This window comes from Sciurus carolinensis, chromosome 17, assembly GCF_902686445.1.
Source record: "Sciurus carolinensis chromosome 17, mSciCar1.2, whole genome shotgun sequence".
Taxonomy (NCBI): domain Eukaryota; kingdom Metazoa; phylum Chordata; class Mammalia; order Rodentia; family Sciuridae; genus Sciurus; species Sciurus carolinensis.
In genome coordinates this window covers 21,665,940-21,684,882 of record NC_062229.1, presented here as the reverse complement: position 1 = coordinate 21,684,882, position 18,943 = coordinate 21,665,940, and the positions used below count along the sequence as shown (strand labels likewise).

Below are 18,943 nucleotides of genomic sequence, written 5' to 3'. Positions count from 1 at the left end.
TGACTCCTTTAGCAGAGCTCGGGAGCCATCCTGGCTGGGCAGGCAAGTGGCCAATGGAGGTCACAGGGTGATACCGTCGTGGCTATGAGCCTAAGCACATGAAGACCCACAGCCAGGAAACCCTAAATAAGCCCACCAGCTTCACGAGCTCCTAACAGACTTAAAAAGCTCTAGCCGTGGAGGCCACACCATCGGAGGGGACATCGCTGGTCCCTCTCTGGCTTTGCTGTAGATCATGCCTCTGATCTGTGGGTCGTGATGGTAACGGTCGCCTAGGTTACTCTCTGGGGACTGGAAGGCCACGTTTTTTGGTGGGGGCTATTGGGGACTGAACTCAGGGGCACTCGACCACCGAGCCACATCCCCAGCCCTATTTTGTTTTATTTAGAGACAGGGTCTCACCGAGTTGCTTAGGGCCTCGCTTTTGCTGAGGCTGGCTTTGAACTTGTGATCCTCTCGCCTCAGCCTCCCGAGCTGCTAGGAGGACAGGTGGAAGGCCACTTTTGCTGCACACACCTCCTCTTCCTGGGGCCTGCAGGCGTGTGGAGGGCGGCTGGGTGGGAGCAGGGCGCTGCACCTCTGCCTTCACACTGGGTCTCTTCTCTGGGCTCAAGAAGCAGACGCAGCTCCACTCTTGAGACGTTTGTCCGAAACCCTCCTGTGGGCCGAGCGACCTGGACCCTGCTCTCTCTGCCCCTGCCCGCCCCTCGAAGGCTGAACACTCCCCATCCCTGGCCTCCACGACCTGGAACGCCAGACCGAGAGCTGGCACCCAGTTCCTGGAAGACCTGCGCCTATTCCCAGAAGGGACGAGAAGACCCCTCCCCCTTCTCCGTGTGTCCCTCTCATTCTTCCTACGTCTGGCAGCCCCGCCCTGGAGCTGAGCCCCATTCCCTCTCCATCTTGGTCACCAAGCTCAGCTTTTCTTCCCAATGCCGTCTCCACGACGCTGCCTTGTCTGAGATAAGCCCCGAACCTGGGCCCGGAAACACCTGGACTACCCAGGAAGGAGGGCGGATACCCAGGCCTCTCCTGTGCCCTGCATGGAGGAGGGACAGGAGGCTCAGGGCTGGAGGTCTGCTGCCTAGGGTCAGGCAGCCACAGTCCCTAGGAGCTGTCATCTCCTGATCTCTGGGTCGAGTTCCTGCTGTGCACCCGATTTCCCAAGGGACCTCACTTGTGGAAGCTCAGTGCCCTCCTCCTCCAGCCTCCACCGCCCCCTGGTGGTGTCCTCTGGCCCACACATGACACCCCCGCAGGGTCCAGCACTCCCTGCAGGTCCCACCTGTCCCCTGGGATGGAGTTCCTGCCTTGCCCCATGCTGTCACATGGGCAGCTGTTGCCTGTTAGCGTGTCCCTCCACTGTGGGTGACCCTGCCTGCACCAGGCTTGGGCTGTGAAGCAGGTTCACTGAGCGCCTACTGTGTGCAGGCCATGTCAGGTGCTGAGACACAGCAGGACCCAGGAAGAACTGCCCGCGTGCTGTCTCCTGCCCCTGCCCCGCACAGCAGTCACCTCAGGAGGAGATGTGAGAGGTGGAGAGGGCCCACGGCCTGGGGGTGGAGACCTGCAGAGTGGAGGCCCTGGGGAAGGGCAGCCCAGGAGGGGGCACTGGCCATGGAAGGCAGTGGGAGACTTGAGTAACCCCTGGGCCATGGGGAGGGTGCCGGGGAGCCACTGAAGAGCTTGGGGGAAATGAGGAGCCGGGTGATTTCCCGTGGGAAGGGGGCCGTCCCCACGCTGGGGCTGCAGGGTGGACTTGGACGTTATGGAATTCTGCTGAAGGCTGGCCTGCATAGTGGGTGGGGAGGAAATGCCAGTCCCACCTCAAACTCCTGCGTTCCCAGCTGCAACGGGGTCCGTGCCCCTGGTCAGGAGCTGGCAGGGGCCTAGGGCAGCTGTAGCTGGTGGAGGGAGGGGCCTGGGTGCCAGAAGCTGTGACAGTGCTGGGGCACTACTTGCCCCAACTGTCCCCCGGGACCACCAAGGGCTACCTGAAGACATGGCAGGAGCCCAGGGTGACAGTCTGAGAGCTGCTTTGTGACGTTCTGAGAGGCCTGGACTCTAGATTCCTCTTCTGGGAACTAGGAGAGACAACAGTCCCCGTGGCAGGATTTCAGCCCAGGTCACCAGGCTCCGGAGACCACCTTGAACTTCCGCGTGGTACCTGATGGAATTCCTTGGTTCTGTCCCTGGGCTTCAGGATGAGTCTGGGCTCTCCTGAGCCCCTACTTGCCTGGCCTGGCTCAGGTGTGCACACCCATAACCAACCCCAGAAGCTCAAGAGGCTGAGCCACAACCCCAAGTTCAAGGCTAGTCTGGGTGACCTGGTTAAAGTCACAGCAAAATTAAAGGGGATGGAGCTCAGCGGAACACCATGCCTGGGTTCAAACCCAGTACCAAACGGGAAGGGGACAAAAACCAAGACAGTAGAATGAATCGGACAGGACCTCCTTGTGTTCACATATGGATACGCGACCAGCTCCATCCACCTTCTATGCAACTGGACAAGAACAGGAAGCGGTCCTCCCCGTATGCATGACAGGTCAAGATGCACTCTACTGTCAGGCGTATTTGAAAAGAATTTTTAAAAACCCGACAACCCCACCCAGCAATCGACTGCAGACACCAGCTCAGCATGCCCACCTCCTGGGCCTCCGCAAACCCACCATACAGGGGCGGGTGTGCTCTGGACACTCCAGGCCTGGGGTTCCCAGGGTGCCCGTTTCCTCTCAACCTGTAGGTCTCCAGAATACTAACGGAGGCCCTGCAACCTGTCCATAGTACCCACAGGGGTGGTCATTTTCCAAGTATGGCCAAGACAGTGAATGTGTCATGCTGACCTTCAGATGAAAATACCAAGGATCAGAAAGCCAGGGCTGCCCAAGGTCACACACCAGGAAAGGACACTCCCCAAACCCAAGTTCTTGGCTGTGCCTCAGCTCCATCAGCCCAGGCTTAGCTTCCAGCTGGCTGAGGGCTCAGCCAGGGTGGCTACCTGCAGGGTGGGATTAGCTTCGTGCCTGGAATTTTCCAGGCCTGAAGTTGTTCCCTGGAGGCAAGCACCTATGGTGAGACCTTAATCTCCTACCAAGATCTGGGCTGCAAGCAGGTCCCTAGGAGGGTGGGCAGGGGCCCCCATGTGCCTACCCCAAGAATCTGGGGTACTGCAGATCCAGTTGTAAGCTGGTTTAGCCAGGAAGGGAGCCTCGTGGGCGGACAGGGACGCTACCCCACCACCTCCAAGGACTCTGCCCAGGTTCAGGAGATACAGAGTTGAGTCTGGTGAAGACAGTGGGGACAAGACCGATCTGGGGAACTACAACCTGCAGCCCACGGCCTAGGACTGGCTGAACAAGCAGGGGCATCTCAGGGGATGGGGGAGATGTGGGTTGGTTGTTTGCACTGAGGACTTTAGTCCACAAGACTCAGCTCAGCTGCCCCCGGGGGGTGACCCCTCTGGGCTCTCACTGCTTGGTTCTGAGTTCTGCAGAGTGCGCAAAAGAAAACGCACGCTGAGCCCGAGAACCAGGGTGTTCCCAAGGAGTTTATTTGGGTAACCTGGGGGGGAGGGGCCCTGGACCTAGAAGAAGGTGTTGGGCCTCTTGGTGGTGAAGCGTGGCTTGTGCTGGCGACGCAGGACCCGATGGGGCAGCGGGAACTTGATCTTGGAGTCCTGTGGGAAGGAAGTTGGTGAGGGGGGGGGTAAAGGTCTCTTAACCACATCCTCTGGGGGTCACCCAGGTGTGGCGAGGCCCCCTACCCAGCACTGGGCTACTGCGTCACCCGAGGCACCCCCCGCTGGGTACAGCAGCCCAGCAGGGCCCTTGGGGCACTCACGTGGAACTGCTTGACGGCCGGCCGGCGGCACTTGCTGGCTGCGATCTCCTCCACCTTCATGATCTGGATGGAGTGGGCCCGGGCACGGTGCCGGGCACCCATGTCTCGGTCTGCACAAGGGGGAGTGGCAGTCAGCCAGGCGGAGGCCGGGGGCTCCAACTGGGGGTGACTGGGAGGCCACAGGCCCTGGCCCCAGCAGGCCTGGTCACGAGGAGTGTAGAACCTCCAAATTCACTTTGAGGGGCACAGCCACAGCCTCTCAAAGGCGACGAGATCCACTTGCTGTGCGCACCTCTGTTTAAACCGCCGCTACGAGAAACAGCGATTCTTGGGTTGAGGTGCAGGTGAGAGGCTTGGGCCCTGGGCAGGTGACCTGCATGGGGAGGACCCCTCAACCAGGGGCCTAGGGCGTGGCTGTGATGGACGATGAGGCCTGGGGTTGGTTCCTCTGAGCTAAGGTCCACCTGCTGCCAGGGTCCAGACAAAAAGCCCTCTGGGGCCTGAGCCTCCTCCACTCTGGCCCCTGGGCGCGGTTCCCGCGTGCCCATGACAGCTGGCCTAGGCACCTCTATTTGCTCTGCTGCCACCTCAGAGTCAGAAGAACTGGAGATGCCCACAGAGTTAGCCTGAGAAGGGAGGCGGGACCAGCAACTCACAGCACTGGGTGACGGCGCCCGCGGTGGTCAGGTCACGGTATTCCCGGTACATGTTGTGGGTGCCGCTGCGAGAGTCATAGCGCAGCCAGATGCCGAAGTTCTTCACCCGCAGAGGGGACTTCTCAAACACCTGCCGAGGCAAGGGACGGTCGGCACAAGGTGCGAACAGCAAGCAGGCCTCACGGGCCCAAGTCCTGCCTCCAAGACTGTCCAACCCCCAGGGACCAGGTTCTCAAGCTGCAGCTTCCCAGTGTTGGACAGCTAGGCACCCTCAGGGGACAGGCCAAGTAAGGGAAATACCCCAAAAGCCCAGTGCAGCACCAGTTCAGGTGGGGCTGCCTACCCAGTACAACCTCCAAGAACACGTAGGCCAAGTGGCCACTGCCCGCTGCCCAGGTGCCAATGCACCTGCCCAGTTACAGGGCCTTTCCCCACTTCACGGATGTGGCCTGGGGAGGATGACAGTCTCAACCAAGGAGTCTTACCATGCCAATCACCCTCCTCCCTGGGCCCTGGGTTTTCTAAATATACACATGGGGAAGCCCATCCAATACCAGGGCCCCATGGCTCTGAAGACTGCCAACCCCAAGAGAAGCCTAACGCCTGCCGGAAGGTGCGAGTCCACTCCAGATCCCATGCCCTCCACTTTCCATACCTGCCCACAGTAGACAATTTCCCCTGAAGACTTCTTCATCTTCTTTAGCTGAGATACAAAATACCAGAAGCGGGACTTGGCAACAACATGATTAGGTGCAAAGATTCGCATTCGGTAGAGAGGTGGGGTGTGACATTTTGGGGTGGGCAGGCAGCGTCCCACCACCTTGTACTCTCGAAGCTGAAAGGAAAGAGCAGTAAGGCCAGGACTGCGCCCAGAACCAAGTGTGGAGACCCACCCTGCCACCTTTCCCAAGACTGGTGACAGTCAAATTCAGGAAATGGAGGCAGGGTTATCCTAGAGCGTCCAATGGGAATTCAGGGGCCTGTGGCTGATAACGACTGACTTGAGCTTTATCCACAAACTGCAAAGAGGGAAGAGAGGATTCTGGGTTAGGAAAGCAAAGCTAGACACATATTTCAAACCTGCTGCCCCTCCATTTATTTTTATAAGTGGGAAAACTGAGACCTAGACCTGTAGCCTCAGTCACTGACCCATTAGACAGTCTTTTTCAAGTCGTCATCCTAACTGCTCTGCAACCCTGAGAGTCACTCTGCAGGTCGAGCTACCACCCTCTTTTACTAGGGGGCCTTGAGATCTCAGATAACTTCAGAAAGAACCAGCACAACTCAGGGTTCTCTGCAGCCGTGGGTTCCCCACAGAAGTAAAAGTGACAATGTTCTGACAGATCCCAATCCCGTATTATGGCAGAAAGTGACAACCCAACCTTTGCTGACATCAGTGAAAAGGAGCCACAACTTTCCAAGACTCTGCTCCTATTTCCTGCTCTGCACTGGACCCACTGGCCTTGTGACCACACATTCAGAAAGGGAAAGATGCATCCAGCTCACAACTGGTCCAGGGAGGTAACCGAAGTCGGAGATCTGTACTTCACCCATTTACTTTTCTTTTATCTTGAGGTAGGATCTTGCTAAGCTGCCCAGGCTGACCTCGAACTCGCCTTTCTCCTACCTCCGCCTTCGGAGCGGCTGGGATGCCAGGTGTGCGCCCCCAAGCCCGACCCAGCCGCACCTTTTCCCCGTCTGTGTACCAGAGCACCCTCCGATGCTGCCCAGCAGGTACCACTGTCACAAGACCCGCGCTGCTTGTTTCTGTTAGACGTTTATACTTTTCTACTCCCCGCCACGCCTGGGGAAAAGCGATACTATCCCTTTCCAAGTTCACTTTGCAGACGAGCAAATTAACGCTCGGAGGCTAGACGTCAGGCCGCGGCACAGCCCTCCACGCTGTGCGACTTGTCCCTTCCCTGGAAAGCAAACTCGACCCCCCCGGGTCCTCGCGACTGCCCAGGCGACCCAAGCCACGCACCGGCCCAGCCACGCGGCGTCCGCTGGGCCGCCATGTTGGCGGCACGTTGGGGCGTCGGCGCGCTGCCCGGGAGGACCCAGACAGGCGCACGCACCGCGGACTCGGCCCGCGCCATCGACCCGGGCCCCTGGTGCGGCCCGCGCCGCGTCCCCCGGCCCCAGGCCACACCGCGCCCGACTCACCGTGCCCGAGGCCTTCATGGCGCTCTTTCCGCGCTCGCCGCCACCCACAAAAGGAAGTGCCTTCCTTCACGCAGCCGCTCACCATGAACCCACGGCAGGAAGTCCCGCCCTCTAGAAGCTATGCGTTCATTGGCTTCTTGTCCCGGCGCTCAAGGAGGTCCGCTTCTTCATTGGCTTCGGATCCATCTACCATTCACAGCCCTGCCTCGCCTCACCGCGAGACTACATCTCCCAGGTTCGGCGAGCTTCGCCTGTTCCGGGGCCGTAACCGAGAGTCGGCGCGAGCGGCATTCTGGGAGTTGTAGGCACTCGAATGGTCTCCTTGTGGATTTCCGTGTTCGTTTCCTAGGGGTACTTATGCACCGAACCCAGAGGCTCCAGAATTTATGATGAACTCGTGGGGCTTCTTCCCATCCAGCGCCTCTTCTCCCCGGGATTGTGCGACGGAGGTCTTGAGTCACGTGCCTAAGAGTTCTCATCTGTAAAATGGGAATAAATATATTTTTGTCCTAGAGATGTTCAACACGAACGTTGATTAAACACGGAAATGCTAGTTATGTTATTGGAGATCTGATTCGTGTTTTGTAGTAACTGAGATTCAAACGCCACCTGTTTGCTTCCCGTTCTCACGGATCCTGGGGGACCTGGGGATGGTGGTAGAGGATATCAGAATTGTTCAAAGTTCAACCCTTAAGGAAGAACACTTGCCTGGCATGCACGAGGCCCTGGGTATGATCCCAGCATAGGAAGCAGGGGAAGGACGCCCCCAAATCCAAGATCCAGCCTTCACCCTTGAGGGGCTTCTGTCTTAGCAAGTTGCTCAGGCAGAAAGAAGTCTCTTGGGAGAAAAGAAAATAACTACAAACAACTTATTGAAAAAGAGTTATAAAGTAAAGCAAAGAGGAACAAAGATGAATAAGGATATTTATTTTGGAGGTAGGGAGCTCTTAAAGGGGATGACATTTGAGTCCCATTGGCATTTTTCATTTTTAAATTAAAATTTAATAACAACTGGGGCTGAAGGTGCAACTCAGTCAGTAGAACACTTGCTTAGCATGGACCAGGACCTGGGTTTGCTCCCTGGTACATCATCATCATCATCATCATCATCATCATCATCATAAAACAATAAGTTTAATTTAGATTCCATACAATTCCTTTTTTTTTTTTTTCAGTGCTGGGGATTGAACCCAGGGCCTTGTGCTTGCAAGGCAAGCACTCTACCAACTGAGCTATATCCCCAGTCCCCATACAATTCTGTTAGCTTGTACAATCCACTGGGTATAGAGGTGTATACCTGTAGTCCAAGCTATTTGGGAGGTTGAGGCAGGAGGATCACCAGAGTCTAAGAGTTCAAGACCAGCTTGGGCAGCATAGAAAGACCTGTCTCAATATAAAAAAAACAAGCAAGCAAATAAATTGTACTATCCTAGGATTTTTAGTACATTTGCAAATACACTTTCATATACATTTCATATATGCACAGTATGTAACCATCACCACCATTTAGAACATTTTATAATCTCCAGAAGAAACCCTTCACAAATAGCTTTCACTCCCCATTCCCTCCCCCCAGCCCTGCACAACTGCAAATCTATTTTATTTCTATGCAAATTTGCCTATTCTGGCCATTGCACATAATCATATAAAATGAGGTCTATTGTGATTAGCTTCTTTGATGTAGCATAATGTTTTTAAGGTTCATATGTTGGAGCATGGCTCCATACTTTATTTTTTAAAACTTTTTAATTTGTTCTTTTTAGATATACACGACTGTAGAGTGCATTTTGACATACCATATGTACTTGGAGTAGAACTTCCCATTCTTGTGGTTGTACATGGTGTGGAGTTACACTGGGCATGTATTCATATAAGAACAGGAAAGTTCTGCCCGATTCATTCCACTGTCTTTCTTATTCCCATCCCCTCTCCTTCATTTACTTTTTTTGCTGAAAATATTAGATTGTACGAATATGTTGTGTTTTGTTTACCTCCTCATCAGATGGGCAATTTGTTTTTTTCCCCTTTGGCTGTTGAGAATAAAACTGCTCAGAACATTTGCATTCAACTCTTTTTTGGGTGTGGGGGGATGTAATGGGGATTGAATTCAACCACTGAGCCCCATCCCCAGTCCTATTTTGTATTTTATTTAGAGACAGGGTCTCACTGAGTTGCTTAGGGTCTTGCTGAGGCTGGCTCTGAACTCACAATCCTCCTGCCTCAGCCTCCAGAGCTGCTGGGATAACGGGCACGTGCCACTGCGCCTGGCTACATACAACTCTTTGTATAAATTTATATCTTCATTTTTCTTGAGTGCATAACTACAAATGGAACTGATGGTCCTGCGGTGTCTCTGTTTAATCTTTTGATGGTTGCTTAGACTCCTTTTCAAAATGCCTGCATCATTTTACATTCTGACCAGCAATGTATGAGGGTTCTAATTTCTCCACATCCTTGACAACATTTTTATTACTTTATTTTTTTTTTTATTATAGACATCATAGATACATGAAGTAGGTATCTCATTGTGGTTTGGATTTTCATTTCCCTGGTGGCTAATAATATTGAGTATTGATTTCTTTTTTAAATTTTTTGCAGTGCTAGGGATGGAAGGCAGGGTGCTTGGGCATGCTAGGCAAGCGTTCTACCACTGAGAAAGGTCCCCAGCAAACTTTTAATTTTGTTTATTTATTGCAGAACATCTATTTGGCCACTTACATATCTTCTTTGGAATACTTTGCCCAATTTTAAATCCAGCTGCCTTTTTCCTATTGCGTTGTAAGAGTTCTTTATTTATTCCGTAGATACCAGGTCCTTATCACTTATGTGGCTTGTGAGATCCTTCCGTCCTGCGGGTTGTCGTTTAACTTCCTTGATGGACATCCTAAAATGTTTAATTGGGATAAAGCCCAGTTTATCTTTTTTTTTTTTTTTCACTGTTACTTCTTGTGCTCTTGGCGTAATTTTTAAGGAACTATCGTGTGATCCAAGGTCATGCTATTTATGCCCGTGGTCTACCTTTAGCTCTTCCCGGGGAGGACCCACTTTCCTGGCTAGTGTCAGGGGAAAGGCAGCTCGGTCTTAAAGGCGCTGCCGCCAGTGTCCACCAGGTGGCGAAAGAACCTTTCTTTCCTTCTGCGCAGCGGAGGCTGAGAAGCCAGACCCAGGTCCGCGGTGCGCACGGGTTCAAATACCGGTCCTCGGTTGTTCTCTGGCGCATCGCCACGCTGGCCTTGTTTCCCCACCGGTGAGATGGGACCAATACAAGGGCCCAGCTCGTAGGATCACTGTGACATTCAAAGGGACGCATGATTATTCCGACTCGGGAGGCCCCATCGCTCTGTGAGGGGACCGGACACCGAAAGGGATCCTGCAAAACCAACGAGGGAGTCCAAGGTTCCCAGTGGACCCTGAGAGCTGGGAGGACAGGGGAAGGACATTAGAGAAGGGGCGGGGAGGGGTCCGGGGAGAAGGGCTGGAGAGGATCCTGAGGCCCAGCCTTGGCCTTGGCAGCCTGGCAACTCCATACACGACCTGGGTCAGAGTGACCGGGAGAGGCCTGGTGGTGTGGGCGGGGTGGGCTCCTGAAGGTCTGCCCAGTATTTAAAAGCTTTATTTACTTGTTTATTTGTTTTGCATTCTGGCCTCTCCTGTGCCAAGGGAGGGACCACTCTTGGGACATACCCTTCTGCCCAGTGAGCAGCCCCTCCCCACAGGCCTCTCCTCTGGAATCTAGGCCTGACCAGTTGGTCCCGGGCAACCTGCTGATTGACCTGCAGACCATGAGCTCTGCATCCTGGCTGCCTGTCACCACATTCAGCCAGGTGTCGTTGAGTTCCTGGTTGGCAGGGCCGGGGCGACCACCCCGCCCGGCTGTCTTTCTTCTCCTGTACCCGTTTATTACTCTGGGATACGGGCCACACCTCAGCTCAAATCGTGTCAGTCGCGGTGCTGGTCTGTCCCCTTCCTGCTCACTCCAGTCTCAGGAGCCGGCACCTGCATCCTGACAGGTCTCTGCAGGATTCTGCTCCTGGGACCGGGGGTTCAAAGCCAGCCTCAGCCACTTAGCGAGGCCCTGTCTCTAAATAATGTATAAAAAGGGCCGGGGGATGTGGCTCAGTGGTAGAGCTCCGCTGGGTTCAGTCCTGGTACCAAATCAAACAAACAAAAAGCAAAGGATTCTGCTCCTGACTCCAGGCCCTGGATTCCCAAAATGTCCTGAAGCCATCTCCTCCCCTGACCCCAGGTGCCTCCAGACCCTGACTGTCAGTGTCCCCTGCTCCTCACCTGCCCACGACTCCCTCTCTGAACTCATTCATTGGGGCTGTGTTCCAGGCCCTGGTGGCCCTGAAGACACGAGCGCCAGGCCCCTGGGTGGGGTGGAGAGCTTGCCTAGTGAGGCCCTGAATTTGATCCCCAGTCCTACAACCTCCCCCGACCATAAAAACCCACAAACCCCAGCCCGCGAGATTCCACAAAGCTGGTTGTAATGGACAAAAGTCAAAATAAATATGAAAAATGCGTGTGTGTGCCAGGCGGAAAACGAGTCAGGAAAGCAGGAGCAGGTCCCGCGTCCTTTCCCTGACCCAGGACGGGGTCCAGGACAGGCCACCGGCGCCTCTTCCTTGGTCACTTGCCCTCAGAGCCCGGTTCCCCATCTCTACGTGGGGATCGTGGTGCATGGCTCTGAGGTTGTTGTGACAGCAAACGAACTGCTACCTGGGACACGCTGCGCTGGCCCCGGTGGGCAGGGAGCACTTGATCTGTTTGCCGTCCGCATTGTTAAAGCGATCAGGTTGCTTCCTGGCCAACTCGAGTTTCAATCGCTCTTTCTTCCATCCCCTGCAGTTGAATGTCTCTCTTTTAAATCAAACACTTCCTTTTAAACACCATTATTATGAAATGCACGGACAAACACGGAAGGTCAACCACATAACCGTCTCCCTCCTTGGCCCTTCATGGCTCCCGATTCCCTCCCCAGCTGGCAAATAAAGTCCGTTCCCTTCCCGAGACAGTCTGGGCAGACACAGAGAGATCCTCAGTGTCTCTCTCTCTCTTTTTTTTTTTTTTTTGGTCCCAGGATTCAACCCAGGGGCACTTAACCACTGAGCCACAAACCCAGACCCTTTTTATATTTTATTTAGAGACAGGGTCTTGCCGAGTTGCTTAGGCCCTCGCTAAGTTGCTGAGGCTGACTTTGAACTGGTGATCCTCCTGCCTCAGCCTCCCGAACCACTGGGATTATAGGCATGCGCCACCACGCCTGGCTCTTATCATATTATCTTATTCTTTTATGAGCTAAACAATACCTTCGTTACTCCTTATTCTGGACTAGGCTTTCCATGAATTCAGTTTCAGTCAACTATAGTCTGAAAATATTAAGGGGAAAATCCCATCTGGATGCAGTGGTGCCCACCTGTAATCTCTGTGACTCCGGAGGCTGAGGCAGGAGGGTTGCAAGTTTTGATTCCAGAAACTTAGTGAGACCCTCTCTCAAAATAGAAAATAAAAAGGGCTGGGGATATAGCTTAGTAGTAGAATGCCCCTGGGTTCAGTCCCCAGTATCAATATATAAATAAATGGGAAATGCCAGAAATAGACAAATCACAAATTTTTAACAGTCTGCTGTTTTGCATAGTACGATGACACCTCTTGCCACCCCTCTCCATCCCGCTAGGAATGTGAAGTATCCCTTTGTCCAGTGTATCACACTGTATCCACTACCCGCACATTAGTTACATAGTAGATGTGTCTGTCCATTGTTAGATCAACTGTTGCGATGTCTCAGTGTTTTTGTTCAAGTAATCCTAAGGAGTAGCCTAATGCTACTTCACATCACCCCCCTCACTTCATCTCAGATTATCACAAGAAGGGGAGTACAGTAAGAGATTTCAGCTGGGCGTGGTGGCCCACGCCTGTATTCCCAGTGACTGGGGAGGCTGAGGCGGGAGGATTACAAGTTCGAGGTCAGCCTCAACAACTCAGCAAGACCTTGTCTCAAAAAATAAAAGGGTGAAAATGTAGCTAAGGAGCAAAGTACCCTGGGGTCAATTCCCAGTACTGGGGTGGTAGGGGGAGACATGAGTAGGAAAAAAAACAGCATATATGGACTTTGGTATTATCCAGTTTCAGGCATCCACTGGGGGTCTTAGAACATATTCCGCAGAGATCAAGAAGGACTCCTGTACTCCACAGTCAGACTGGCCATAGCTTTGTCAGCAAATCCCCTCTAGCTGGGCATCTAGGTTGTTTCCAGTTGGTTGTAGTTATAAAGAGATACAATGAATGAAAATGTGTGAGTGTCATTCCTGGGAGGCCCAGTTCCTGGAAAGAGCCGGCTGGGCTCTGGGGCCTGGCCGCTGGCTCACTAGCTTGCTCGCTCTCGCTTCCATTCCTTTCCTGCCTTCTTTTTCTTTTCTTTTCACCAGGGACGGAACCCAGGGCCTCACAGAAACCAAGCAAGTGCTCTGCCAGCTCCCGACCCCCAGAGCAATTTTTTCTTCCAACTCCTACCTGATCCCATCCCCAGGACCAAGTCAGTGACACTCCTGAGAGTTGAGGATGAGGATCCCTGTCTGCACACCCTTGCCAATAGGCTGGGTTCTCGAAGGTTTCATCCGTGCTAGGCTGGTAGGTGGGAAGCGGGTTCGTGTTACTCTCCCCCATCGCCTGGGCCATTGTTCAAATCACTGAGGTATATCCTGAGTATTGAATCACACAGTTTTACAATGCACTCCTGAGATGGAAGTAGAGTACTAAGCGTCACATGTTTAAAGAGCACCGTGAACACAGCTGTGACAAATGTGTGAGTCACGGCCAGGGTCCTGACCTTCTGAGGCCCACCACCCCAGCAGGCTCCTTTGCCCTTTGCTGTGACGGCTTCCTTCCCCTCCACCCTTAGGCGGCTCTGATCCACCTTTGGTCACTAGAGTCCTGTGTGTGTTCCAGAATTTTATATAGAGAGTCTTTCTTCCTCTCTTCTTCCCTTTCTTGCTGCTAGGGAGGGAAGCCAGGGCCTCACACATGCCAGACAAGCCCTCTGCTGCTGAGTCGCATCACCAGCCCTTTTAATTTTTTAATTTTGAGACAAGTTCTCATTAAGTTGCTGAGGCTGGCCTTGAACTTGTGATCCTCCCAACTCAGCCTCCAGAGTTGCTGGGATTATAGGTGAGCACCACTGCTCCCACAGACTCTTAGGATCGTTTTGGGAAGAAGGGTCATGTTAACAATATGAAGACTTCCAAACCATGAACATGGTATACCTTTTCTATTTCTTTAGGCCTCCATGAATTTATCTTAGCAATATTTCTTAGTTTTCAGTATTGAAGTCTTTTGTTAAATTTGTCCCTAAGTGTCCGTCATAGTCTATTTGGGCTGCTATAACAAAGTGCCATGAACTGTATAGCTCATAGGCAATAGAAATTTATTTCTGTTTTGGGTCCTACAAAGTTCTAGATAAAGATGCAGCAGATTTTGAGTCTGCTGAGGGCCTCTTTCTCAGAGATAGCGCCCTCTCTCTGTGTCTTCATGTGAGGTGAGGGGCAAAGCCTCTCTCGGGGCCTCCTTTATAAGGACACTAATCCTCTCTATGACAATCTTCTCTCATGACTCAATCATCACCTAAAAGTTTCTGCCCCCTAATACTATCCATCTGAAGGCTAGGACTTCTTTTTTTTTTTTTTTTTTTTTTTTTTTTTTGTGGTGCTGGGGATTGAACCCAGGGCCTTGTGCATGCAAGGCAAGCACTCTACCCTCTGAGCTATCTCCCCAACCCCCAAGGCTAGGATTTCAACATATTAATTTTGTTCCCTGCGGGGCTAGGGATGAGAGGCAGGGCTTCATGCATTCTCGGAAGCATTCTCCCACTGGGCTGTGTCCCTGGCCCTCTGTACAAATGTTTGGAGGGACACTAACATTCAAACCTGAGCAGCATCTTATCTCTTTTGACATATTCTGTTACAAATGGAACTTAAAAAAAAAAAAACAACCTCATCTTCCACTTGTCTTCTGCTAGCATATAAGAATTTAATTTCATTTTGTATTGAATTCAATTGCTTTTTAAGAGTTTTTGGGGGGGTTGTTGATAGACCTTTATTTTATGTACTTATTTATATGCAGTGCTGAGGATCAAACCCAGGGTCTCACACATGCTAGGCAAGCAATCCACCACTGAGCCACCACCCAGTCCCTTCAACTGCTTTTTAACCTATGCTTTTGCTAAGCTCATTTATTAGTTTTAGTAGTTCTTATAGATTTCCTTGGGTTTTCAAAATCATCAAGCGTATCACCTGCAAATAGCAAGTTTTGCTTCCTCCTTTGGAGTCTTTATGCCTTTTATTTATTTTTCTTGCCTTTTTACAAGGGCTAAGACATCCAGAACAATGCTGAATAGATGTGCTAAGGACTGGCATTCTTGTCTTGTTCCCAGTTTCAAGAGGAAACTATTTGCTCTTTCACCATTAAATGTAATATTACCAGCAGGGGTATTGTAGTTGCTCCTCATCCACTTGAGGAAATTCCCATTCATACTTAGTTTGCTGGGAGTTTTCTTTTCTTTTTTTAAAAATCATGAATGAGTGTGGCCACATCCTGGGTTGACTGCCGGAGAAGGATGTTGGTGACTTTTTTTTTTTTTTTTTTTATATCTATTACCCAAAAAACTTATCTATGCAATAAACACACAAGAGCCAATACTCTCTTTATGAGAGGGGGCGAGGCGGATCGTACCAGTTCCAGCCTCTTACAACAACTCCCCCAACTCTCCTCTATTTATACAGACCGGTAAAGGGCGCAAGGATGGGGAGGAGCTTCTTCTGTGATGGATAGGATAGGGTGGAGTTAGGGGAGCCATCCTCTTAGGGGGAAAATTCCAGAAGGTAACAGGGAACCACTCCCACGCAGCCCCACACGCTTCCCATGGGTTCTAGAAGCCAGGCCTCTGCGTCCCATGGCTCAACCTACTCTGATTCTGCTCAATAAGGACAGCTTCCCACAAATGAGTATTGAATTTCTTCCAATCAGTTTTACATCCATTGAAATGATCATGCACATTCACTGTGTCATAATTTGCCCTTCTATCATGTGCTACATGTTGAACGAAGGCCTAGTTCCCCACCGTGGAACTCCTGGGAGATGGTAGTGGAAGGACGTTTGATCACGGGAGGGTGTTCTCTTGAAGGGGATATTGAGGCCCAGCCCCTTCCTCTCTCTTTGCTTCTAGGTCACCATCAGGTGACAGCTCCCTGCGTGGTATACTGTGCTGCCACAGCTCCAAGGCTACAGGGCCAAGTGACTGTGAGCTGAAAGCTCTAAAAGTGTGAGCCAGAATAAATCTCTCCACTTTTTAAGTTGACTATCTCAGGCATTTTTGTACAGTATCAGAAAGCTGACGGATGCATTAGGAAGGAGGCTGGGCATTATTTCTGGGTTTAAGGGCTCTTTGCACTTCACTATTTTTGTGTGTGTGATTTCTGGATTTGTATCTCTCTAAGTTGTTGGCATTGTCTTATTGTTAGTATTGTCCATGTATTTCTTATGTGAGGAGAATATTTCAACTTTGTTTTCAGTTTCATTTGTTATTTTTTGACAATATTTATGAACTCTCTGCCAGAAGAAAATTTTGACTTGCTCATTCTGTCACCTTGGGGCCTAAGGAGGCCTGCTGGGAACAGGAATTCTAAAAGGCAAATAAATCTGAAGGGTGAGGAGCACAGCTGGCTCTACGTGGGATCTCTGGAACCAAAGGGAACTCCCAGGTCTTCTTCAAATTGAAGGTGATTGATCTGAAGGTGGAGCTTAGTGGTAGAGCACTCACCTAGCATCATGAGGTCCTGAATTTGATCTCCAGCACCAGAAAAAAAAAAAAAAAAAAAGAAATTGAAGGTATATATGCCCAAGAGAAAACTGAACTCTATTTGTGTACCATGAATAGAACAGTGTCTCCTGGTGGCGAACCAAAGAAAAACAGTGTATTCGTGAGCTTCCTGCTACTGTAACAAAATCCCTGAGGCAATTCACTTATTGAGAGAAAAGTTTTGTTTTGGCTCATGGTTCTGGGATTTCCAGTCCAAACTCAGGTGGCACCATTGCTTCAGGTCTTCAGTGAGGGCAGCACATTATGACGACAGCAAGTGACAGAGCAGTGACAGAGCTAACTGCTCACCTTGTGAACCAGGAAGCAAAGGAGGAAGAGAAAGAAACAGGTCCCATGGTTTGTGACCTACTAATCTCCTACTTGGCCTCATCTCCCAAAGATCCCACCACCTCCCAATAGTACCACCTGGGGCCGAGCCTTCCACACATGGCCCTCTGGGGGACACTCATCAGGTCACAGCACAGAGCAATCTGAAGAAGGTGACTTGCGTCTATGGAAACAGTGGCGAGGCTGGTGCCAGATTCCAGAGCAACCTACCTGCGAAGCCATCAGACACCCTCAAGGATTTAAATTATGAAAAATAAATGAAAGTGGAAACAAAAGCAACACCAATCATCTCTTTTGATGTTTGTGTCACTTAAGTTCACAAAGCTCCGGGCTTTGCCCCTCGAACTTCCTTACCGGCGGGCCACTTGTCCCTTCTCTGGGGCTGAAGATGTCACCTTTGTCCTGGTCTCACTCTTCTTGCTCATTCTCAAAGGATCACAGAGAACGTCACGCTGGAACTGTCAGTGGTCCAGAAACTCGCCTGTCCTTCCCAAGGGCGGAAACCACAAGTCTTGGCCAGAAATGGGGGACACAGGTCTCCATGCTTCTGGGCTGAAGCCACACAGGAAGTGAAAGAAAAGCACTGAGCTCAGCCCCCGCCAGCTCTTCCTGCCACAAGAGCGCTGCAGGTCCCTCAGGCAGAGGGAGGACACGCCCCGGTCCCGCCATCTTACCCTGGGAGTGAGTGTCAGCTCACCGCGGCCCTGAAACCCCGCCCTTCTCAGAAACACCCTGATCACAGCCACCTCCATCTCCTGGGCCCTTCCCCAAACCGCCCAAGCCTTAAATCGATCTGGCTCCTCCCACTTGTCACTGTGTCCCTGAAACCCTACCCTTCTCTGGAACACCCCGATCCCATCCACCCTGAGTTCATCCGCCCTTCTCCCCAGAAACCCCCAAACCTCAAACCAGTCTCTGGTCCTCCCCCTTGTCCTTGGATTTCAGTCTCGAAGTCATTTCCTCCAGGAAGCCCTCCTAGCAGCTTGGCTCCCAGGGTCCTTGGAATAGCTAGCTCCTGGGTGACGATCTACCATGGCCTCCACTAGACAGCAGCTCTTCCAGGCAGGAGCTGGGCCCGCCTTGTCCCCCAGGCCTCTCCCATAGGTGGTGCCCAGCCCAGAGGTCAACAAAATAACCATCGAAGTCAGGACTTCTCGTGGGGTTGCAGAGAAAAGAATTCTTAAATCCAGTCTCGAAGCTCCCCTTCCTGCTGGGCAGGGTGGTGCTAGGGAGGCTGAGGCAGGAGGATTGAGAGATCAAAGCCAGCAATGAGGAGGCCCTAAGCAACTCGGGAGACCCTGTCTCTAAATAAAACACAAAATAGGGCTGGGGATGTGGCTCAGTGGTTGAGTGCCCCTGAGTTCAATCCCTGGTACCAGAAAACAAAACAAAAAAGTTCTCCTTCCTGGGGTTCACAGCCTCTGGAGGACAGCGACCCAGCTGCCCGCCCCTCCTTTTTGCAGTACTAGGGGTGGATTCCAAGGGTGCTCTACCACTGGGCTACACCCCCAGTCCTTTTAAATTTTTATTTTGAGACAGGGTCTCTCTGAGTCGCTGACGCTGACCTGGAACTTGCGATCCTCCTGCCTCAGCCTCCGAGTGGCTGGGTTTCAGCCGCTGTCCCTGCATGCTGCCCAGGCTTCCACCCTGGCCTCCTGCCGGCTCCTCCCCAGGGCGGCTCCCAGGCCACGCTGGGTTCCACCAGCGCCCGCTCTCAACCTTCCTGTGGCTCCTGGTCACTCTGAGAACAAAATCTGCCCTTCTCCTAAAGACCCTCAAGTCCCCAGGATCTGGCTCCTGCTGACGGCCCTGCCTCCCACAGGGGTCTCCTGGCTGCTCCTCACACCACTGAAGTCCTTCTCCCCTGTGGCCTTGCTGTGTCCCCTCCCGGGCGCTCCTTCCCTGGCTGTTTCTCAGGCTCCCACCTGAGCCTCTCCTGTCACCTGCCTCTTCATGCCCCTCGATAATTTGGCCAGCCAGACTGAGGCTCCGAGAGGGCGGGGCCTGTCTGCCTGTCTTCTTCAGTTCGGGAGTCCAGGGAATGGTATGCAGAAGTGACGATTGGCTGTCCCCAAGTCTC

The 18,943-nt window shown here is 52.2% G+C and overlaps 1 protein-coding gene and 1 non-coding gene across 2 annotated transcripts; both read right to left on the bottom strand.

Moving 5' to 3' along the window:
* Window positions 1–3,529: 3,529 nt before the first annotated feature.
* Window positions 3,530–6,819, bottom strand: Rpl18a (ribosomal protein L18a). Its single transcript, XM_047531434.1, has 5 exons — window positions 6,663–6,819; window positions 5,152–5,331; window positions 4,497–4,626; window positions 3,841–3,950; window positions 3,530–3,676 (listed from the first exon to the last, which is right to left on the bottom strand). The coding sequence occupies exons 1-5, from the start codon at window positions 6,678–6,680 to the stop codon at window positions 3,584–3,586; spliced, it is 531 nt and encodes a 176-aa protein (XP_047387390.1). The 5' UTR covers window positions 6,681–6,819; the 3' UTR covers window positions 3,530–3,583.
* LOC124969655 (small nucleolar RNA SNORA68) lies at window positions 4,053–4,185 on the bottom strand. Its single transcript, XR_007106022.1, has one exon. It is a non-coding gene; the product is annotated as a small nucleolar RNA SNORA68 (small nucleolar RNA).
* Window positions 6,820–18,943: the final 12,124 nt, after the last annotated feature.